At 47.7% G+C, this 23,993-nt stretch overlaps 1 protein-coding gene across 2 annotated transcripts in view; it reads right to left on the reverse strand.

Annotated features, from left to right (window-relative positions):
• Positions 1 to 3,096: 3,096 nt before the first annotated feature.
• Positions 3,097 to 23,993, reverse strand: part of FSTL4 (follistatin like 4) — a 365,854-nt gene continuing 344,957 nt past the window's right edge. The window contains exons 13-16 of one of the 2 annotated variants that reach the window (XM_074313508.2): positions 18,835 to 18,984; positions 14,814 to 14,921; positions 8,457 to 8,566; positions 3,097 to 6,455 (exon numbers count right to left, since the gene is read on the reverse strand). In XM_074313508.2, coding sequence (XP_074169609.2) covers positions 5,753 to 6,455; positions 8,457 to 8,566; positions 14,814 to 14,921; positions 18,835 to 18,984 — 1,071 coding nt within the window. In that variant the 3' untranslated portion in view covers positions 3,097 to 5,752. The remainder of the gene's footprint in view (positions 6,456 to 8,456; positions 8,567 to 14,813; positions 14,922 to 18,834; positions 18,985 to 23,993) is intronic. The other variant, XM_074313507.2, reaches the window with a different exon arrangement.

Genomic DNA, 23,993 nt, shown 5'->3' on the forward strand with positions numbered 1-23,993 from the left:
ACCCAATTCTCACTTTAACAACTGCCAATGGACTGGCACCAGAAAAGGTAACTTTTCTCAAGTTTTATTGTAAAATCCTCAGAAAAAAAGAGCATTTACAATGACAATACTGGATGATAATTTGTGAATCGACTTTAGATCAAGTGGTACTGCAAACACACGGCGTGTTCAATACTGTGTAATATGTCAAAGTAAACACAAACTTATTTCAAATGCTACATACAGTTACTGTGTTGGTACAAATTTCTACTAAAGTTGATGTATTAAAAATAATTTATATATATTTTATAAATAAGGAAAAATTCACATGTATAGTAATTACAGGAGGCCTTTTGAGAAATACTGGTGATTACAGAAAATATATTTTGGAGTCTACACAACTGCTCAAAGTAATGTAACCTGCCTTGACATAAGAGATCTGAAAGTTTTCTGAGGTGCGGAAGGATGAGAATCCTAACAGGACAAAGGGTGCGTGTGTGATGTCTTATCTTGAGGGTCATTCAGCTACACTACAGCAGGAAACAGTGTGTGACCACTCCAGCAAAACTCCATGCCCAGTTCTGCTTTTAGATCACCTCACAGGGCCTTCAGAAAGCGCGAGCAGTTTGGGGGAGGCAGGTGTGACGGGGCCAGGCCAGGTAGGGGTTGGGGGCTGGCCAGCCACAGGAGCCGGGCAGTGAGGGTGTTGGCCAAGGGGGCTCCACAGAAGGGTGTGCTGTGGGTCTGGGGGGGGGGGGTAGCCTGCAGACCTGTGGTCCCTCACCTATCTGAAGCAGCTGAAATAGCAAGGGACCGATAACTCTTAAACCTATGGCAGGTGGCACGCTGGGCTGTGGATGAAGGTTTAGATTTTAAAAAATGTTCTCATTTGAGAGCTCTTGGGCCCCGTAACCAGCCAGTACTGGTTGCCCTTCCTCAGAAATGAAGCTCTGATCTTGAAGAGGATGCCCCCAGAAGGCAGTATTCTCCTATTCTGCCATGGTGACATGTGGAGAGTCACATGTCACCAGGCTTGGGGTAAGGGCCAGTCAACAGTTATTGCTTTGTGGAGTGCAGGCTAAGTCCTCTAGTGCCCTCTAGGGCATGGCCACAGGGGAAAAGGATGGTCCCATGTTAGTCAAAGTGAGCTTGGAAAGGGGAGTGTGTAAATTGTGGCTTTGTCAAAAAACACAAAAACACACTCAACACTCTGGTGCTGGCTAAAGAAGCCTCACTGTGAATCTTGAAGCTCAATCCCCATTCTCTCCGTATTTTCCATAATTTCACACGTTGTGTTTGGTTAAATTCCTACTTGCTGCCCAGAGTTCCAAAGGAGGCATGAGGCCGTGCTTGCTGGGCTCCCACTGCCTGCTCGCTGGCTGGTGCCTAAAGCCTGCAGGCCCAGAGGAGGTGCTCACATCCTCACGTAACTTGGAAGGGAATCTGGTATAGACCAAAGCAGGAAGTGGGTTGCATTCCGCCGGGTATTTGGGCTCCTGCAGTCACACCGTGAGGATAGGTACTACATGTTTTCTCTTTGAGTCTTTTAAGCGTCGCTGTCTGTCCTGTGATCTCCATGATTTTGCAGAAAAACCAAGGCAGCTAGTGACTTTCCTGAACAAAATTGCTTCGCCTGTGTGCCAGTCTGGGAGCAAACAGCATCTAGCCCCGTGCGTGACTTGTCACTTGTACCCCAATGCAAGGAAGCAGCATGGGCAAAGGCCACTGGGGGCTGGTGTGGCCGTAAGGTTGGTTGCCATTTGAATTGTAAGAGCCGGAGGCCCAAGGCATGGGGAGGGAAAGGCAGAGAATAAAGCGGAACGCACAGAGCTGTAGCTCAGGCCCTCTAAGGGACAGGGCTTGGCTCTGATGTCGTGGTCTCTGTTCCTCTCCGACAGTTTCTGTCTCATAATAGCCGACTTCCCTGACGGTTCTGCGTTCTCTGTAGTCTTGGTCACCTAACTCTGAAGGGCTGCAAGCAAGCAAAGGTTTGGGGTGTGTGATTCTGGGCAGCAAGGGGCTGTGTCCCACGAGTTCTGACTGCACATGGAGTGAGATCTGGGGTCCTGGGTAGGGGAGGATGACAAAAGACTTCATGACAGCATTGTCACTATCCTGCGTCACCTGTCTGGCCCCCTGGCATGGGGGCAGCGCTCCAGTGCTGGGTGCGGGGAGGAGGATGTGAGGTAGATTGGCGGATGCGTAGGAGGGAGGTGGGAGCGGTAACTCTCCTGGAGGCTTGCTTCTGCAGAGGAGGAAGGAGAGAGCGAGCTGTGGGGTTTGGAGGAAGCTGGTGCAGCGTCCGTGCTATTCGAAGGGAACACATTTTGAAAAATCAGTCGATTGCTTTTTAAGCCCCTTGTAGAAAAATATATCCAGAATGAATTTGTTTCACATCTCAGTTTTGAAATGGCCTTTAGTTCACAAGTTATTGGTCAACAGGAAACAGGAAGTTGTGGCTGCGCAAAGTGGATTGGAGGCTGCTTTCTTGCATGAAGACTCAGCAGTTACCATTCTAGGGCAGCGAGTGGTTCTCGGCTTTATCTGGAGTTGAAAGCTGTCCTCTAGGGCACCTACCTGGAGCCAGGTGTCCTTTTCTGCACCGAGGAGCAGGCAGGTGGGGAGGGGGCCAGGTTGTGGGTGGGAATGGCAGGGACTAAGCTTCTGTGTCTGGTGACACTCTCTCTCGATCAAAGTACCTGAAGCTTAGTAGGTAGTAGTGGCTGGCCCCAGCCAAGGCTTTAAAGAGATCTTCTGGCTACTTTTGGGGGTTTGGGGGGTAGTAGTAGGACCCTAGAATGACTTGGAAATTTAAGAAAGAAGCCTGGGCCAGCCCCAGGCAGGGCTCGCTGGGTCAGGGTTGCTGGGGCTGGCATTTGCCACCTTGGGTGTGGTTTATGCGCAGGCCTGCTTATGCAGAAAGTCCACGCAATGGTATAGAAACAGACACATCCCTCTTCCCGCGACCAGTCTGTGGGCAGATGGGCTTTTGGACACAAAACCTCCCTGCGGGGCTCTGCTCACTTGGGCAGGAGAATGAGGGCCTTCATTTCAAAGCCTTAATGTCAACACAGGTGTAGACTGTGTGCTTGTTATTCTGGAAAAATAAAGTCGGTGTTGAATTTTTGTGAAATGCATTTTATTTCAAAATTCAATAATGTTGAAGTTGTTCATTATGTAAGCGGCTTTTTTGGTGATTCTTTTGGTGAAAGGAATACCTCTTTAATGGGAAATAGTGGTAATTAGCTGATCTTTTGTGTCCTTTAGGATTACTGGCTGGGTTTGCTTCAAAGCCCACCTGTCGTGATGACTTCTTACCCCAGCAGCTTTCAAACTGTGTTCCGTGAGCCTCTTTTGGGGCCAGCCTTTCCCCTGCCTCCCACGCAAGGCGTTCTGTTGGTTGTAGTGCTGAAAAAACACTGACCCTCTGGCCCTTGTGATTTTGAAAATTTCATAATTTCAGGTCTGTGATTCTCTGCTCCGATTCAATAGTGTCTGGCATGAGGGCAGCGAGTACAAAGCTGGCCGTCTCTCGTGACTGCACAGCGAGCACAGTGAGAGGCAGATATACTTTTCAGGTGCACTTAGAAATGGAGGGAGTTGTGGGAAAGGAGCAGATGCCACAGAAGTCACTCCCAGTTTGAAAGGCCAGTTGGGATGAGATTGGTCTTTTACTGAGGAATCCTGCAACCAGAGGGACCAACGTTCGGGTCTGGCCGTCGGCAGGCTCTTCCTCAGTTGGGTTCAGAGACTTTTTCTGTCAGGGGCTGCCACAATTTAGATGATTTTTCCAAAGGGTGAAGTTCATGAAAGTTGGAAAATTTCAGTGATAAAAGGGGGAGTTTGGAAGTAAATGTGTCAAGAGATTGAGGCAGGAATAAAAAGAAAGGGTGAGATGTGTTAACCATCCATCCTAGCTATTGTGAAACTGAATATTAGGCTTTTGAAGTCAGTTTCTTCAATCTATATCTACATATTTAACCTTTTAAAAAACCTAACGTGTGAATGTACACTTCTAGGCACACTCGTGGGAGTTGTAGGGAACCGGCGTTTGGTGGACTAAGACACACGAGACAGATGAGAAGACTGGCTGACCTCAGGGAACGGTGTGTGTGTGTGTGTGTGTGTGTGTGTGTGTGTGTGTGTGTGTATATGGGGGGGGCAGGCAGGTTGGGCAGTCAGGTGGGAGTGAAAGGGAGCTGTGTGTATGTAGAGTGAGCAGGGTCTGTGTCTTCCTTTCCCTGAAAGGGGCCCATTCCTCAGCAGCACAGGAAAATCATGCCCGTGTTGGCAGGTGAAAGGCCTAACCTAGCTAAGGTATCTGTGATGGGACTACCTCTGCCAACACCAGATGGCATTCAAGCCAGAAAGCATACCAGAGGGATTTGGCTACTGATGTGAATGAGAACGTAAGGGGTGTTCTGAGAGCCCAAGGGAGCCTCTTCCTTCCTGAGATTCTCGGACACAGGAAGTCTTTACAGGGCTGGTTGGGTTATACTTCTGAGAGCCCACCACAGACTGAGACATTTGGGAATAATTCAGCAGGGTAATAACCAGCTGCATCCTTCGGATTCTGCGTTTTAAAGTGCATATGAAGGGGAAAAGAGAGGCCTGTGTGTAAGACGAAACATTTACTGCAAACACTTAACTGTACTGACTGTTCTGTGATGATGCAGAGGCTGGGGGCACGAGAGCTGAGTGCAAGGGCCACAGGCAGAAAAGAAACTAGTTTTTAAAGGGGATCGCCTAAGGAAGCCGCCTGGACCCCACTTGTGTTCTGGGGGTTCCTGCATTGAGCCTGGAGGTCACTATTCTGCAGGCTACTCACACTTTGCCAGGCAAGCTCAGACTGCCCTGAATCTGGCTACTAAATATCCCCCTTTGGTGGTGAAAAGCAGGCACGCAGGGTTCGTTGTGGTCTCTTGGGGTCCCAACCCAGAATGGAGTCTTTACCAATGGGGTGGCCTGATCTGTGCTTAGGGGTATCAGTGGTATGGAGGACTGTTATTCTCTGATGACCCTTGTTCTTTCTGGCTGTGGGATGTGGAGTGGTGACTCTCAGACCTTGGCCTAAGGCAGGGAAGAAGAGAGCTGAACCTCGGAGAGTGTCTTTCTGCTTACTAGCATTTGAGATTATAAAAAATTAGTTTTTAATCAAAATTTCCAAAATAAAGTGAGTGATTTCCCCATTCCCCCAAGATGCAATAGTCTTGTTGGCTCTCTCTCAGGCTTACAACAAGTCAAATGGAAAGAAAAGCAAGAAGCAGCTGCAAAGGAGAAAAAAGGTGCAGAGCGAGGACAGATGTGGCTCTTGTGCCAGGAGGGGAAGCCCCTGCTCCTGGTGGGCCCGAGTCTCCAGGTCTGGTTTCAGGCCACTCCATCAGGGTGAAATCTGGCTGGATCTGGCGGTAAAGGAGAATGAGTACGTGAAGGCAACCGACGGAAGTGTCTGCCTGGAAAGCACGAGCTCTCCGTCCCACGGCGTCCCCAGGTAACATGGTGTGTAGCTGGGCACAGAAATGACTCCTTTACACAGCAGCATGGGTTCTCATCGTAGCTCAAGGCATACCTCATACTTCCTAACGAAAACAACCCCAGTCTGGTTTAGCAGCGCATACCTTAGATTAGGAAACTTGCAAGGAGACCAGTGTTGAACCACAAAGCGAGTACAGGTTTTTGCTTTTGTCTGTAAAAATGTACAAAGCGCCTGCTTGGGGCTGCGGTGACAGGATGAAGTGGGGGCTCTGTGGCCCGGGCTCTGTGCCGGCCTCCTTCATACCTCGCCCACCCACACCACTGTGGTCCCCCCCTTGATGCCGGACACCTCACACCGCAGTGCGTTTTGTCGCCCGTTGATGAGAAACAGTGACTCTTGGGCTGGGGTGAGGAGGTACTGTCCAAACAGCCCGCTGTCCCTCACGATCCTGCGGGGGCCTCCCCAGGGCCGCGCGGGGCCCGTGGGCGGCCCCTTGAGGTCCTGCAGCACGCCCATCTTCCCCGTGGACAGCTCCAGGAAGAGCAGCGCCGGCTGGGCCTCCAGCGTGGCGTACACGTAGTACTGGTTGCTTTGGGTGAAGGAGCGCTGGAAGGCCACGTCTGAGATGCCCTGGCTTACTCGCCGGTGGTACAGGGTCCGCATCTCCCCGCGCAGCGTGACCTCCTGCACATACAGCTGGCGGCTGGCGGCGGATGCGCTGACCACGAAGCGCCCGTCCGGGGACGTGTGTGGGGTGCCCGTCACATCGCTGTTGGGGCCGACCACGGAGTCCGTGACACTGTCGATTAGCAGCTGTGGAGCCGCGGGAGAGGCCCCGTCCTGTCGGCACTGGACGAAGAAGTAGCCGCCCAGGTGCGTGTGGGCCATGGCCTGGGGCAGGCAGCCGTGCCTCCGCAGGCCGATGGTCTTGAGGAGCATCAGTGTTTCCAGGTCGACTTTGTGAACCGCGGGAACAGACTTGTTGAAGACGAAGCCGAACCTGGGAGGGGAAGAAGGGGAAGAACGGAGGTGAGAGCTCGGGAGGCCTCTTGGGGTTGGGGGTCCCTCCTTTGTACCTCGTGCAGGATTGCAGCCTTTCTCTTCCCCTTTGTCAATGATCTAATAGCCTATCGATAAGATCTACCCTTCTGCAGGGGATGGCTTCATAAGTGGCTCATCTAGGACCTCAAACCAGACGCAGTGATTTACAAATGCTCTCCTGGTGACAGGCACTTCTCTTTAGAAATGGCAGAGGAGGAGGGTAAAGGTTCCTCCAGCAGTGTCTCCCTTTGGGATGCCTTTGCATCAGCCTCTCGGAGGCCGTGTAGCGGCTGGGCAGTGGTGGGCCTGTGCCTGGACGGAAAGGACCATGCCCACTGTGAGGACGAGGCAGGAGAGCCTACATCCTAGCAGTTTTTTGGACCAACTGGCAAGTCTGAATGTAGGACGCAGAGGCCAGGAAGCAAGCCCAGGTTTCCTATCAGCGCTCCCTCTCCCTGAGAGGAACAGGAAAGGGCCGCCTCTTCTCTGGCTGCCTGGGTGATGCTGCTGGGAGGGAACATGGGCAGCGGGCTGACAGGGCCTTTCCCTTTGGAGCCAGAAGACGTGGTCTGAGTGCCCTGCTAGGTGCAGAGCCTGGGGCAAGGTGCTTGCCCGTTGGAACCTCTGTGAAGCTGAAGAGGGTAGTTCCTTTGGAGGGCTGTTGGGAATGTTTAAGAGGACGCTTTGGTGGAGAGCTCAGCAGGTGATAGCAGCTCACATTTGAACTTCCTGAAATTCCTGGTTGGGGGTCTTTGCAAGCTGCTCAAAGGCCTGGCTGCACTTCACTTCGAACTTGAGAGTCTCTCCTAAATGTGGCACTGCATCCGCTTGTGAGAATGGAGAAAACCTCCTCCACAATTTGCTCTTCAGTAACTGCCTCAGAGTGGGGAAAATGCCCACTTTAAAGCATCCTTAAAGCCCACTCTTTGTTACAAGGAACTTTAATGTGAAAGCCACACACAGGCACTGCTGAGTGAATTTGCCTGACTCCCAGCTGAATTCAGGGCTCTGAAGGGGTTAGAGGCTCTTCCCCAAGCACTCTCTGCAGTGACAGTGGGGCGGGGGGTGGTGGTGGGGGGGCTAAGGTTGTTATTTTCCTCTTTGGGCAACGATAAATGGGCGAGCCTTGTTTTTACAGGTCCAGTATCAGCTTGCAACAGTGAGTCATTTCTTTCTGGAGAAAGGTGTTTAATGTGAAATTAAAGGAAGGCATACATAGTGCCACATGACACTTGAGTCTTGATGACTATATTTATAAAGGGCAGGCTTAGTCTTCTGGCAGTGGCAACTTTACAAAGGTGTGGGGGTGCTCTGAAATGAATAAGGAGGGGGACTGGGCAGGCAGGGATGAGGTTTGCAGCTGAGGCCATGGCTGTTATTATGAGGATATTCTTTTGGATGGTGACAAACCAGGCATCCAGGAGGCCTCATTTCCTGTGCCCCCCCCCTGCATGGCTGCTCTGGGGGCTCTGAGAGGAAATATGGGCTGTGGTTAGCAGAGAACAAGGCAGAATGGGGCACTGAAAGGAGACCTGGCTTTGCATTTGGTCTGACTCTGCCAATTCCTGGCTGTGTGATCTTGGCCAGTACCTTAACTTCTCTGAGTCTCAGTTTCCTCATCTGTAAAATAGGTTTGTGACCACCACTGCTAGTTTTCTAGCAAGGAGAGGGTGCTCAATTAATCACTGCTGTTTCCTCCTTTCCTCTGGTGAGGATCTTGAGGCTGAGACTCCCTGACCTCACTTGGTCCCTGAGGGCATCAGCACCTGAGTGCCATCCTGACATTTAACAAGGACTAGGAATGGACCCATTTCTCTGCCCCTTCCCGATGGGGTGCAAAGCCAGCCCAGGCAGAGTGGGGGAGACAGAGACAGGAGCAGGTCCCACCCTGGGTGAAGGTGGCCCACACAGGGCACAGCTGGAGCATAGAGTGCTGTAGGGCCGTGCCGGTTTGTCTCACCTGATGTGGTTGATGATAAGGTTTGTTGGGGGAATGAAGAAATCGTCCATTCCTGCAAAAGGTGTGCGGATAAGGTGCTGGCCCTGGCCAGTGCTGGCTTCCGTGATCACCTACAACACAGAGCAAGAGTCCTGGTGAGGGCCCATCCACGTGGGGGGCTGGAGACCTGTGCATGCTGGGGTGGAGACCCCCAGCAGAGCGGCTGCTGCAGAGGTGTGATGGACAAGCCACAGTGTTGGGGAGGCGGTGGGAACAGAGTGGAAGCTGCTCTAGAATGTCACAGGCAGGGACCCAGCCTTCCTGGGAGAGGAAGTGGTGGGACCGGCGTGAATGCCTGAATCACTCCCTCCTGCTCGGTTAGGCCTGACCTGCTGCACCTTGTCAGCCGCCATGATGGCAGAGTGGGGACGTGCCGGGACCTTCTGAGGTAGGTCCCCAGAACTAAAACATCACCTGCTGAGAGACAACCTCCCCTACAACAGGGAAGCCCACCTACCAACTCCTAGGCCACCCTGGCAAAAGGCGAGAGCTTTTAAATAATGAAAATGTCAAATGGTGGAATTGCTTACTGGTCCTTTATTTTCCTTTGATGCCAGACACTGGGCCAGTCTGTTGTGAGTCTGTCATGTACTGCTCACAGAGGCATTCTCAGGGAGCTGGGACTCCATAACTTATTAGAGAAAGTACGCATCCTGCGGGGATGCCATTGGAGACCTTGCAATTAGAATGCCGGGGAGAAGTTCCAGTTTCACAAAGGGAACTTGCTGTGAGAAGTAAAGAATCAGGCCCTGCGTTTGGTACAAATTCGTACTGACAGAGCAGGGCAGCCTGTGTTTGACTGGAGGTTCCATTTTTTCCCCTGTGGACTCAGGAGGTGACTTGAGCCATTCCCTGGTGTGTGTCCCTGCTGTGTCTGTGTCGGGGACAGCATGCTGGCAGTGCAGAACAGAGAGCGGAGTGATGTCTGAGGTTAGAGAGGACAAGAGAGTGGCCTAGAGGTTCTGCCAGAAAGCCCCTGGGGTCCACCTGGGCTTCTGTCCATCAGCTACCGGGACCTGGCTCCTGGGCAGGCTGGAGACACAGAGTCAGACAGCCGGTGTCCCCTTGCCTTCTGCATGTGCTCATCAGCCTCCAAGTCCCAGGCCATTGCCCACAGAGGTGGCCGGCCTGCAGCCAGGTGAGGAGCGTGGCCAGCCTGTGGGCAGTTTTGGCTTGAGGGCCCCAAGGACAAGCTCCGACCCAGTGAGCAGGACCGGAGTCAGAGGCTAGATGCTGAGCAGGGCCGTGAGACCCTTCTCCTGATCTTGATACTGTGGCCGTGTACATAGAAGGAAGGACGCAAATGTCTGCATTCTGAGGTGTGGACTCTGACTCCCAAGGCTTGGAGATCTGGATACGTTTTCTGAACTGGGGCTGCCTCCTCAGACGGGTTTGAGGCCTGAGTCTTTTCCAAATCACACTTCCCTGGGGGCTCAGCAGGCAGAATGCTGGATTGGAATGATGAAGGGCTGTCATTTTCAATCTTGGGGAAGCTCTAAAGTTCTCAAGTGACATTAGGTTATTTTCCTCTGATTAAAAAAAAAAAAAATGGCCCAAGACACTTCCATGGCAAGTCCATGGAGCAAACCTCAGAGAACTGGGCATGAAGAAAATATCTGCATTTGGAAACTGGATCATAGAGAGTCTAGGGGAAAATGCCCGAGAATTCCAAGAAGCCAAGCAATCATTGCTTGATAGCAGGCCTGTCATTTTAGCTTATAATAGAGATGGAAAATTACAGGCTGTCAGCGGTCAGTGTCATTCACGCTTCACCACTCTGGCACCCTATATTCAGAGGTTACTTCATCAAAACGCAGTACCATGGGCCATTGAACTGCTGAGGGCAAGTCAGCCCCATTGCTCTGCGTCACGAGTTCCTTCCTTGGCCTGTGTACTAGCACATCACTGGGCACCCAAAGTAACTGTCGAAGGCCTCAAATTTGTTGGGCGTGGTGCAGGAGATGTACATATGTATCTGGATGTCGGATGTCATTTGAGTCAGCATGGGGTAAGGAAGACTGAGTATCTCCCTCAGAGGGTGGACAAGCCAGCTAAGAAGTGACACTTGGGGAAGGACAGGGGACAAGGCATCTAGTGGGACTGGCTAAGAGGCAGCTAAAAGCTGGGCCTGGGAGTAGGTGGGCAAGAGCGTGCTGGGCAGGATTAGAGAAGATACAGAAGGTTTAAACCCTGGTTGCTGGGGGAGGGCCTCGTGGGGGATAGGCCTCCATTACAGAAACTATAGTCATAGCACAGTGTTGGATATTTAGAAACTTTAGGATATTGTTTTTTAATGTTTTGCAAATATAAGCAATGCAGTAACACATAATGGTGTAGCTACAGCTTTGTCCATAGCAATGGTCATGGCCTTTGGGTAAGTTCTGAGAAGTTGCTGGATCAGAAAGCACTGTTTTAAAGCTTTTCATTTCCATTCCAAACTACTTACCACAAAGGCTGTGCCACTGACTTTTCTGGGAGCAGCCTTGGCAAGTTTCCTTTACCCTGGCCCACAGCGATGAAGGTAGGCTTATTCAATCTATTTCATTTTCCTGTCATAGTGCGTTTCCTAGATTTGCCAATTATAGTGATGGTGGACATCATGGTCTAATTCCTGATATTAATTAAAATACTTCTGGTGTTTTGTCATTTAGGCAAAATTTGCTCTTGATTTCTGGGAAATAGTCTTCATTATATTTAAAAAGTTTCCTTCTAGTCTTAATTTTAGTTGTTTCTTTAAAAATTTTTTTTATTAAGAATGTCTGCTATATTTAATTAAATGCCCTTTCAGTATTTATTGAAGACATCATAGTTTTTTTTTTCTTTCCTGTTTTAATTTTTGTCTTATGTATAATGTTGACTGATTTCCTGGGAATGAACCATCCTTACATCTGGGAATTTGTTCCCTGCTCGAGCAATTAGATGCCATGCTCTATTTCTAATACCCTGATTAGTATTTTGATTCTTCATTTGTGAGATTAAAAATAGTATATAAAAAAATAAGACTATTAGACTAATCAGTTTTTGTAATTACAATTATACTGGCTATTTAAACAAATGAAGGAGCTGTACACTTTTCGCCCATGGCCTGGGATAGTTCAAATAACATTAAAATTATATTTTGAAGGTTTGAGAAAACTCAGCTGTACATTTTTCTATGGTAGATCTTTAATCTTTTAAAAAATCTTTCCTAAGATAATTGTTCTATTCCAAGTTTTCTGTTTCTTAGGCCAGTTTGTTTTTTCCCCCACATTTGGTAAACAATCATCCATTTCTTCTTAAATTTTCCACCCCAGAGTTGCAATGTAGGATTCTTTTACAGTTATTTTCATCCTCCTGTATCTGTAGTCATACCTTTATTGTTTTTCACTTTGTCTTTTTATTCTTTTATCAGGCCCGTGAAGAAGTTATGTTTCTCTATTTGTTCTTTTATTGTTTTGTTTCTATTAATTTCAGTCATTTTATTAATTGCTTCTCACCAGTCACTTTGTTCTTCTAAATTCTTAACACAAATACTTCCTTTGCAGGCTTTTAAGACACAAATATTCCTTGTGTACAGCTTTCGCCGTATCCCATAGGTTTTGATGTAAAATGGTCTCTTTTTCAATTGCTTTTGACACAGTTGTAATTTCCCTTTTAATTTCATCTTTGATCCAATAGCTATCTAGGAGTGTTTTCTATTAGGTCACATTTTAATTATTTCTAACTATTAGCTAATGTAGCCTCTAACATCTTTTACAAAATTTGTTAAAGTTTTCTTTGTGATTACTGATACACTTAATCTATATGTGAACATGTGAAAGAAAAAATTCTATTTGGCAGAGGAGAGGTTTTCTATATATTTGTTAAACCAAGCTCCTTATTCATAGTAAATTTTCCCATGTCATTGTTTTGTATCAAGTGCATTTTTAATCAAGTTCCCTTTGTGTTTTTAATCACTCTTGTTTTGTGTATTTAGTTGTCATGTTGTTTGATATCTAGTGGCTGCTTGTTGTCACATAATGTCTGTCCTTATGCTGGTTAGTGCTTGTAACCTTAAATTCTATCTTGTCTGGTATTAATATTAACACTTGTACATATTTTTTTGTTTCTCTAGTCTCACTATTTCCACCCCTTTAAATTTAATCTTTTATTATCACTTTGGTTTATATATGCTAGTGTTTTTTTTTTTAAACCCAATCTGATCGTCTCTGCTTTTAATAGAACAATTAAATTTGTCACATTTGGAATAATGAGATATTCAGTTCTCAGCTATTAATTTCAAATGACATTCTGTATATCCTCTCTTATCCCAGCAAGATGACATTTTTGAGTATTACTCCCTCCTTTTCCTCCACGCCGTACTCTCATTTTTTTACTGAAATAATTTCTCTTTAGTTATAGCCTGGTATCAGGATTTCTCGTCCAGTGTGTCTCCCCTAATTCAAACATCCTTATTTAGCACTTACACATTACCACATAGTTTCTCCTCATCCATCTCACTTCTAATTTCACACCTTCCTCCCTAGGTTCATTACTTACTGCTGTCTCCTCTGTCTTTTTCCATCTTGGTGTCTCTGATCTGGTTCCTCAAACGTGTTCTTTAGATTGGGCACATGAGTGATATGCTCTCCTAATTCTCGAATATCCTTATAGCTTTCTTTGTCCTGACAGGTGAATGATATCTTGGCTGGGAATGGGATTCTTGATTTCAGCCCTTTTATCTAAGTAGCACGTAGATGTGATTCCATGGTCTTCCAGCTCCTGTCGCAAGTGAGAAGTTCAAGGCCCATCTTGTGTTTCTTTTACAGGTAACGTTCTTTCTGCCTTGTAAGCGTTCCGTTTTATTCCTTTACCAAGAAGGGCAGAGATGTGTCATTCCTCATCAGTCTAGCCATGAACTTGTAGATCCCTTTCAATTTTCCTGATAAAGTTTTTAGCTCGGAAATTTTATTACAAATTTATATGTTTGACTCCATTCCAATGGTGACCTTTTCTCTTTCTGAACTTCAGGGACTTCAAGTCTTAATCTCTTCATGTATTTGTTCTGCAATTTGAAATTTTCTTGCTCTCATCTGTCAGGTAACTATGTTGGGTCTCAGTAAAAACCATGCAGTTTTCAACCTACCTATTGTAGTTTAAAATTAGGAAATCATTTGTGTTCATTTTTGGTTCCAGAAAAATCTTTTTTTCGGGGCCCCCGCCCCTCGAATTTCCTTAAGCGCTTTCTTAGAGCTTCCAGAGGAGGGAGCAATAATAATACTATTTTTCTGAGCTTATACCCTGTTTTGAGTGACCTTTATTCTGGCTCCTAGATTCTCAAATGGGCTGCTATTATTTGTCTGCTCCCTGGGGCCCAGGACGGGTTGATGTGTCCATCGAGTGACAACAGTCTTAGTTTACAGGACATGAAGTAGTGTCCCCGTCCCTCAGTGGCGCAGCACTGCAGCGGACGGCAGGGAGGTGGTCAGTCCTTGGGAAGAAGCTTCTCTAGACCGGCGTGTCCCTGACCTCTTACCAGGGTGAACTTGGCTCCATGGGCAGCCTTTCTCAGCTGGGGTTCTGAGAGAGAATGAATTAAATCCTAAAATCCGAGGCATCCATTGTGTGTAATGAATTAACTTTTCTGTGCATGTAGAATGGTTCTTGCACCATCTTTGGGAGAATTGAGAAAACAGGATTGAAATCACTTTTTGTACCGTGCAATCCTCTCGTGCATCCGTGCTGAGAAAGGCTGAGCCAGACACACTCAACACGGGTGGTCGAGGGAGGAGTTCCTCAGACCTCGGGGCCCAAGCTCTTCCCACAGTGGCTGAGGTGTGGGCTGCAGAGCCAGACCATGGACAAATTACGTAACTTCTCTGTGCCCTAGCAACTGTAAGCACTCTGGAAATGTGCTTCCATTTATGGACATAATTGCTGTAGCTTCTTTCCCTCCCCCTTCGTTATTGGCCAGCAGCTAGTGCTTGCTTCCACATTATTCTCCAGCCCGCCCAGCCCAAGGGGAAGAAAGCCTGGACTCCAGGGCTTCACTGCTGTTTGGCCTCAGCAGCTCCTGGCTCAGGCGAGGCAGGTGCTGTGGGGTGGGGCCCAGGAGCCCCATTCTGGCTGTCACAACATCAGAATCGTATCCATCCTCAATACTACTGTCTTTAACAGCAGGCCTCGCTGATTGTCTGTGAGGGGAATTGGCCGGAAGCTGTTTTCTACTCTCTCCTCAAGGCTTTATGGACAGACTTTGGATACATGTGATTAGCCACCAAGGGAAGCAGGAGACATTTGTTAGACAGGGAGAGAGGCCTTTCCTGTGGGTAGGTGTCGGCCCCCACGTATTCAACGTACCTGGAGGCTTGGCTGGGACCTGTGCACATCCCCCCAGCTCAGCACCCACACTTGGTCATGTGACTTGTCATAGGACAGCTTAGCTGGCAGAGGGTCCACACCTATGGACTTGAAAAAAAATGGTGACAAGTTGGTCATGTTGTTGTAGAGGCCTGCACAATGGTCATCGCTGGGCTTTGTGCACGTGGCCATCACTCCTGGGTGAGTAGAAGGCCACCCCGGCAGGCTTGGCAACAAGGCCGTTTGGGAACCCAGGGCTCCCTTCTGGGTCTATCTTCAGAGGCATACACTTGGTTGTCAGTAATTTCTCCCTTTTAAAAACTTCCTGTTTTACTTAAAGGAAACCCAGAGCATCTTGGCAAAAGCCTAAACACAGAGGCTTTACGTTTTCCACTGAATAATCAGCTGAGGACACACCCATCACTTTTCCTGGATGCCCTTTGGGCTCTGGAAGCCTCAGCATCCTTCCCCAGGCTACTCTGAGGCCCAGATTCTGGTGAGTGGGCCCTTCCCCTTGGCTCTTCCGAAACTGACTCTCAGACTGGCCATTATCACCTTACCTTCGCACAGTCTCTACCTTGTACATCCTTCAGCTGGAGCTTCTGGAACTCAGACTACAGCAGCAGGCAGACTCGAGTCTTATGCTGTAATGGAAACTGCTATTCCCTGTGGCCCTGTCAAATAGACTTGTCTCTCGCATTTCTTATAAGACTCCATTATAAGTTCTAAAACTCTGTTCTATGATACTCATGCCATTGGACTATGACTTCTGCTCGTCTTGTGATTGGCCAAATGGCCTAGCCAATCCCTCTGTTCACTCAAGACATTAACACATGGCTCACTGTCTTCTCTACCACTCACTTGGTTCCCAAGTTTGGTGCCTTCAAATCCATGGGGACACTTCATCCAAAGCTCTGCGTTCTCAGTTCCTTCTTGGTTTCAAGGATCCTTTCTTCCTCTGCACCTCAGCCACCATAACCTGTATCTTGTCAGTATAATTTCTGAAATTTCAACTTCAACGCACCATATTCTAGCCTTTGTGGTCTTAGGGGGAAAACTCCATTGATCAAAATGTCTCTAAAAACCTATGGAGTCCCTGAATCTATGTGTGTGTCTTCATCACTCCAATGAACTGTTCTAGCTGCGTGTCACACTCAGGGTCATCTCTGTGACCCTCCTCTTACTTGACCTTTTAGCAAGATTCCACATGATTAACTCTTCCCTTCCAGAGACATTTTCTTCACTCAGCCTTCCACCTACCTTCTCGTCCTCATCCTGACTTCTAAATGTTGGCATGTCCCAGACCTTCATGTTTGACCTTCTCTCTTTCCCTGGTGAGCGCATCCAATGCCATGGCTTTACATAACCCACTGTACTCTAATAACTTCAGAACTCAGTCCTCTGTTGATGACATTAACATTTACACAACTGATCTCTTGATTTTTACCCAAACACCCCGATGAAATATATTTCTTCTCCATTCATCACCATCTTCGAAGTCTCCTTTTATTTTCTTGCTCTAATGAAAACTTCCCATCCTCTGATGTCTCAAGTAGAGGCTGTCACTACTTTCCAACACTTCACATACCCAGGTCCTTTGTCTACAGCTACTCTTCCTCGTACCTACCGTCTCCCGGCTTCCCGCATGCTTCCCTCCACTTACCAAAGGCTTTATGATCTGACACGATCTCCCTCTACCCCGAGTTTCTTAACACACCATCTTGACACTATCTCTAGTTTCTTGTACACTCTCTCTTTTTAAACTCCTCTTGACTACACATTCTCCTCCAGATACCCCAAATGTCAGCCCTCTTCCACAGTCTCAATATACTGAGAGGCAAAAACTCCTGAAAAGAACACACTAGATTCTCAGTTAAAATCCCTGAAGGCTTTACTCTAGGACCAGGAGCGAAGCCTTACTAAAACTTCAACTCAGCTTTGATTCAACTCAGTACTTAACTAAAATGATTTATTCTCCCTCTGCTTAGCAGAGGAAAGGGTAAACCCTTGCTGGTGGATGAGAGTCATCTAAAGTCTTTATTATAGTTTATATGGAATGTTTGACATTCAAAAAATTACTAGGTATTTCAAGATATAGACTATATGACTGAATGAACATAAAGACAATAGAAACAGACCTACAGGTGATCCATGAAAAGGTAATTTGGAGCTAAGTAGAAATTCTAAAGTGAAAAATGTAATACCTGAAGAACTCAATAAATGTTTGTTAAATCCATATTAGACACACAATATAGAATTAGTGAACTGAAAGGTGGATAGAACGTATTCAAATTGAAGCATAAAGAGCCAAAAAGAAATGGAAAATAAAAGATGTGCAATAAAATGGAAAGGTCATTTTTTTTTAAACAGAGTCCCACAAGAAGAGGCAAGAGAGAATGTGGCAGCAGAATATTTCAATGTCACCTGTTCTAAAAATAAAGTTCCCTTGGCATCCTCTTCCAGCTACTGACTCATTTGTCTACTTGTAGTCAGTCACCTTTAGAGCAAACCCCCTCAAAATGGTTGTCTATATCCACCATCTCCATTTCCTCAGCTACCGTTCTAACGTGGATCCCCTCTGACAGGCTTGTATTCCTGTTACCCACCTTCCTCTCTGCTCCTGCCAAGGTGATCCATGTACCAAATCCAACAGTCAGTGTTCATAACATACAAATGCTCTCAGCAACACTGGACATCACTGACCACTAACTCTCCCTTAAAACACTTTGGCTTCTGAAATACACCCTTCTCCTAAGTTGCTTCCTATCTTTCAGCTGCTCCTCATTAGCTTTCACTGTCCTTCCTGATTGTTGTGCTGGAGGGCTCTAAACTTGACCTCGTCTCTCAGTGATGTTCTCTGGATTTCACACAGTGATGATCCGCCACTGACATCGCCAGCCTAGACTTCTCCTTTGACTCCAGGCCTGTTTATCTAAAGCTTACATGAGGTGTGTGTGTGTACACACATATCTCTGTCTCAAGTACGTGCAGCATACTGCCTCAGTCCTCACCTCACCTCCTTCTTCTATGGAGCCAAATTTCTCCCTGCCTCTCTCTTATAAGGGTACTTTTGCTTGCATTTAGGGATAACCCAGACAATCTAGGATAACTCCCCACTTAAAAATCCTTAATTTACTCACATCTGCTGAGTCCCTTTTGCCACATGAGGTGACATTCACAGGTTCTGGGAATTAGGATGGGGTATCGTAGGGGCCATGATTCAGCCCACCACACAGTAAATGGTACCACCATGCTACAAGTTGAAGTTAAAACAAATGAGCAAACACACTTTATTCCTCTCTCAAACCTTCCATCCAAAGCCGCAGAAATCTTTTGGGATCCACGTTTGAAATATATCAAGAATCTGATCACTTCTCAGCACCTCCACTGCTGTCATCTTCTCTTGCCTGGCTTATTTCAGTGACCACATCCCTACTCTAACATCCAGTAGCCAGATTGATTCTTTAGAAATACAAGTCACATTACGTCCCTCCCCTGATTGAAACCCTTTCGTGGCTCTCCAGCTCACTGCACTTTGTTTATACCCTACTTCACCATATCCCACTCTCCCCCCAGGTACCTGTGTTCCCGTCCCACTGGCCTCCCCCCACCCCCGTTCTGGGTCGCCCCTGCTGGATATTTAAATCTCAGATTCTGTTCACCTCTAGAGCGAGGCCAATCTAAAATCATCTTCCAGTTCCTGCCACATTTCACCTCTAGTAAAATAGCTCTTACTATTTGATCTCCCCAGAATTCTGATTTATGATCTGTCTCCCCAAATAGAATAAGTTCTAGGACTGCATGGCTCATGTTAGCTGTTTTTCAAGTACCTAGAACAGTGCTTGGCACCTCGTAGGCACTAAAGGCTTGGTGAAACACTGTACACGAATCTTCTTCGCTTCTTCCCCCCTCCAGCCTGACCACCTCTCATAGCAGCCAGGGGGTGTGCAGAAAGCCAAGGAGAATGTGGCACGTTGTGCCCCAGGACTCACAGTCCCCTCGCTCTCGTGGACAGACGTACCTGGAGGACTTTCTGGGCTTGAACGTCGACCACGAGGACCCTGCTCAGGGCCGGCTGGGCCACGTAGATGTAGCGATGCCTGACGTTCACTGCTGACACCCACTCGCACAGCTGGCTGGCATCTCTTTCCCCTTGAGGACAGATTTCTTCCTGTAAAGGAGATAGGCTGCCATCTATCCTCTTCATCCTCCTTTCCTCCATCTCTGGGTCCCTCTGTCCCTTCCTTCCCTCACTTAGAATCCTTTGGAGTCACAGGACTTGGCCCAAACCTTCCCACCTCACCAACTCTTCACTTAACACTCCTTTCATCTTTCACCGCCTCCCACTTCTCCCGAGGCTGGAACTCCCTTTGAGGCCGTCTCAGTCAGCGGCGTCCAGCCCATATTCTTCCACTCTTGCATGTTACTTTGTTCCTCTCCTCGTCACCATCGTTTACAACCTCAGTCACTGGCCAGACTTCTGAAAGAGTTCCCTACACTTTCCTTGCTTCCTCAGCTCTCAACCTTCCGGCTTTAGTCCTCACCAAAGCTGGCCGTGTTCTCACCACGGTCCATATTGACTCCTCAGTTATGAAACTGATCTCCTGCTATCATTTTATTTGAACTTGGGACATCCTCTGACGCTGTGTTGACTATTCCTTGGTTCTCCCTCCATCCCACCCCAGTGACTGATATTGCCGGATCCTGCAGGGTTCACTCGTGGATGACTTTTCTAAAATCCACTCCCTGTGTTAACCTCATCCAAACCTGTGGCATTAACTATAGTTCACATGTTTACAATTCCCACATTTATGTCTTAGCTCAGGCCTCTTCCTGGACCTCTGGACTTATGCTGCCAACTACCTAGCTCTACTTGGTTGGCTAATGTACATCTCAAACATACAAGTCCAACATCAACTCTCAATCTCACCTCTTAGTTATGCTCACGCTGTTCAAAAATAGCAGTGCCCTTGCTTTATTTCCTTAGACCAAAAACTATCTTTAACTGCTCTTTTTCTCCCTATCCTCTCAACCCTCACCCAACACATTAAAAATAGTTTCACCTTTACCTTCAAAATAGGTCCAGAATGCAATGCTTTCTTAGCACTGCCACCTCTGTCACCTTTGGCTCAAGCTCCATAATCACCTGAGTAACGGCTGGAACATGCAGATTGCCCCGTGATCCCACCGGGCCTCCCCAACCTGTCCTCTATGAGAAACCACAGGCATCATCGTGATTATGTTTCTCCTCTTCTCAAATCCCCCTCCCCTGTAACATTCCGTCTTGCTCAGAATAACACCCAAGCCTTGCCGGAAACCTACCAGGCCCTGTAGCGCGGGCTCCTGCCACACCTCTGCGCCGTCTCTGGCCTGTCTCTCCCTTACCCACCCTACTCCGTGCACACGGCTTGCTCGCTCTCCCTCCCTCATGCCACCCTCCCACACCAGGGGCTTAGCACTGGCTGTGCCCGGTGCTGGGAATGCTCTTCCCCAAATACCTACATGGTGTATTCCCTCATGTCCTTCAGGTCTCAGCTTAAACATGACCTATTGAGAGGCTGTCTCTGACTTCATCCAGCTTTGCCCCTAGCCCTCCTCGCTCCCTTACCTCACTGCAGCTTTCATTTACCACTTGACTTTATGCATTTATTTGTCCACCTATGCTTAGTCTCTCTTCTTTTGCTAGATTGTAAGTTCCTGGAGAGCAGGCTCTTTGACTGTTTGGTTCACTGTTAAGTCTTTAGCACTCACTGTGTCTCCCCGAAAATAAGACCTGGTCTTATACTGTGTTTCCCCAAAAATAAGACCTAGGCGGACCATCAGCTCTAATGCGACTTTTGGAGCAAAAATTAATATAAAACCCAGTCTTATTTTAATATAAGACTTATATAAGACCGGGTCTTATAATAATCATATATAATATATATAATAAGTATAATATATAATAATAATATAATGTCGGGTCTTATATCAATTTTTGCTCCAAAAGACGCATTACAGCTGATGGTTCAGCTAGGTCTTATTTTTGGGGAAACACGATATTAATTTTTGCTCCAAAAGACGCATTCGGACTTATGCTCAAGGGATGTCATCCTGAGAAATCATGCTAGGGCTTATTTTCCAGTTAGGTCGTATTTTCAGGGGAACATGGTAGTACAGTGCCCAGCACACAGTGGGTACTTAAAATATATTTGCTGAATGAATAAATGAGTGCAAAGGGGAGCCTTCTTTTCCCTTGTCTCCCATGATGCACATTCTCATATTTTTCCTCATGACTCTGGCCCAACTCTGTGGTTCCCCTTGGTCTGCCTGTTAACTGCGATGGCCCCCAGGGTTCTGTTCTACGTGCCCCTCTCAAATCACTCACACATCCCCTTGATGAATTGGCTAACTTCATCTGGCTTTAGCCAACATCCCTGTGCAGCTGGCTCCTGGATCTATGTCTGTAGCTCAGAACCACTTTCTCCACATGGTTCTCTTATGGCCGCCTCACACTTGACCTTCACAACTGAACTATTCCTCTCCTCCCTCTGGGTCCTCATTACCATCTGGCCATCCAAGTCCAAAGCATGACCATCTCTGATTCTTTCTTCTCCTGTACGACTCACCACAAACTTGTCCTTGAGGGCTATCAAGACTCCTCCTAAATCTATGAATTCATCTACTTTCCATTTCTACCCCACTTCTTTCCTAAATGGCTACAATAGCTTTAAGACAGGTCTTTCTCCTTTACCCCTGCCACTCTCTGTCATCACATTTCATCCTCATAATAACCCCAATTTACATATGAGAAAACAGGCTTAGAGAGGTTAAGTAACTTTTCGCCACCACCTGCTGAGTGACAGAGGTGGGATCTGAACCCAGGTCAGCCTGCCTCTGAAGCCTTTGCCCTTAATCCATTAATCATGCTGCTTCCCACTGGGCAAAGTAGACATCCAACCCAGGAGAGCGGCCAAGAGAAGATGCACCAACCTCCTACTCACCCAGCACTTTAGAAAGAGGGTTGTTCCATGGTAACCCTCCTGTGGGAGTGTTTGGACATTTTCTAGATGAGAAAACTGTGTGGAATTGTCCCATATCTCACCATGGTCTTGTGTTGCCTGCTACACTGTAGGACGTCTCTTACTATATCTTGTTTTAGTTTCTTAGGAAAATTTCCTGGTTAGGATTTGAGGGATTTCTCCCAAATGACAGATTAGGATATTGCAAATATATATGAAAATTAGAGCCAATGTGATGGGGTGCAGTTACTCAAACCTAACAGCTAGAAATGAACTGGGACAATTCTTTCTAGATTGTTTCTATTATATGGAGGGAAAATTCATCAGAGGTAACACTTTAAAATTAATTCAAATGAAATAGCCTGGAAAACAGCTGCTCCCAAGCTACAAATGTAAGAGACGCAATAGCCTGAGATACACCAACAGCCAGCACAACAATGCAGCAAACTTGTTTTAGGGACTTGCCTGGGACAAGCCCACTTCTGCCATGGGCTCCAAGCCCGTCACTTCTGTTCATTCACTGTATGTCCTTAAGGAGAGGGCATGTAGGGGCTTTCACATGACTCTTGGATTCATGCTATAGTTCTCCCTTCAAGTCGCTAGGGATTAGTAGAAGAGATCAGACCTCATGCAAGAAACCAGCAATGCAAAGCCAAGTGGGATACCAGAGGGACAGAGTCCCAGGGTGGGGTGGGGTGGGGTAGGGTGAGGAAGTGCAGCCCTGGGGGCCGCTTCCTGACAGCTAGGTCTTGAGGGCTGCAAGGGCTTTCCCGATCGGCTACCAGCAATCATCTCTTTTGCCTCTGCCCACTGCACGTCAAGCTGCCACTTTCCACCTGGCCTCGTATTTTGTTCATAGCACCTCTGACACTCCAGGCATTCACGTGTTTTGTGCTCTCTCCCCGAGTTCCCTGAGGGTCACCAAGGACTTCTAAGCTCGCCTCCTCTATCAACTGGTTGAGCACCCCTTCCGTTTTGTAAACTTGGCCTTCCTTGGGTTCTGTGACCCATGTTCTCCAGGCTCCCTTACAGCTACTTCTCTTGCCTGCCAGCGAGCCCAGGCCTCTCCCGCTCACCATTGCCATTTCCCCCACTGCCTTCTGGATGTTTCTGTGCATGTGTCCCATGGACACCTCAAACTCAGCACAGCAGGGGCCAGCCTCATCTGCTTGACGGGAGCCCATCTGTCCTGTGTCTTGGGCCTCTAGCACCCAGTCCTGAGAAGAGGGACAAGCGTGGTAGTAGAGTGGTAGAGAATGTCTCTCTCTGTCCCCCCATGTGAAGGGCACCCTCCTCCTCCTCACAAGTCTCTGGGTTAACTGTGTCTTGGCTTACTCTCAGGTTCTCTGTGGGTAGCTTTCACCTGTGAATAGCTTTAAAATCTACTCAGTCCTCACCATTCCCACTGGCTTAACCAGGACACCACCATCTCGCCTGGATAATTTCAACAGCCTCTAGAGGCACCTCTGTGCTTCTAGGGCAGCCTTCTGACCACTGCTCTCACTGAGGTCTGGCACATGCTCTAGAGCAACATGGTCATGGCCATCCTTCAGCCTTCAGGGGTTCCCAGAGCTTCAGGGTACCATCAGAACTCCTCAGCCTGGACCCTTACCTATGGTGTCCTCGTCTTAGGCCCTCCCCACACCCACTCTTCCATCTGGGCATACAGAGTATCTTTGGTTCTATGCACAGGACATGTTTTGTGTCTCTGTTCACCATGTTCAGGACAGTTCCCCTAAAAACCCATCACCAATTCCTACTTGGTCTTTAAAACTGAACCAGGCATTGCCCGTCCCGGGAGCCTTCTCTGACTTCGTCTTCCCCAGGTCTGGAGAGGTCTCTCTTGATGTCCCAGGGCACCTTGTACATCCTTCTAACAGCACCTATTGGGTGGCTGTTTGTTCACTTGGTGTCTCCTCTACCACCTATGAACTTGGGGAGGCCAGAATCCATCTGTATGTCCTGAGCCTCACCTCAGGCTCAGTGCATGGAAGTGGCTGCTGGAGGAAGGAATGAGAGTACAAACTCTCATATGTTCCTTTCTTGGCCTTGGGACAAACTTGAAGCCAGAGCACATATGAGGTCGGACAATTAAGTTGGAGAAATCATCCTAGAAAAAGTGCTACATATACCTCATTGCTGAATATGACTACAGTCACCTTTGAAGTACTCCCCTTGG

This window comes from Rhinolophus sinicus, chromosome 5 (genome assembly GCF_057876585.1).
Source record: "Rhinolophus sinicus isolate RSI-liver-muscle chromosome 5, RSI-T2T, whole genome shotgun sequence".
Lineage (NCBI taxonomy): Eukaryota > Metazoa > Chordata > Mammalia > Chiroptera > Rhinolophidae > Rhinolophus > Rhinolophus sinicus.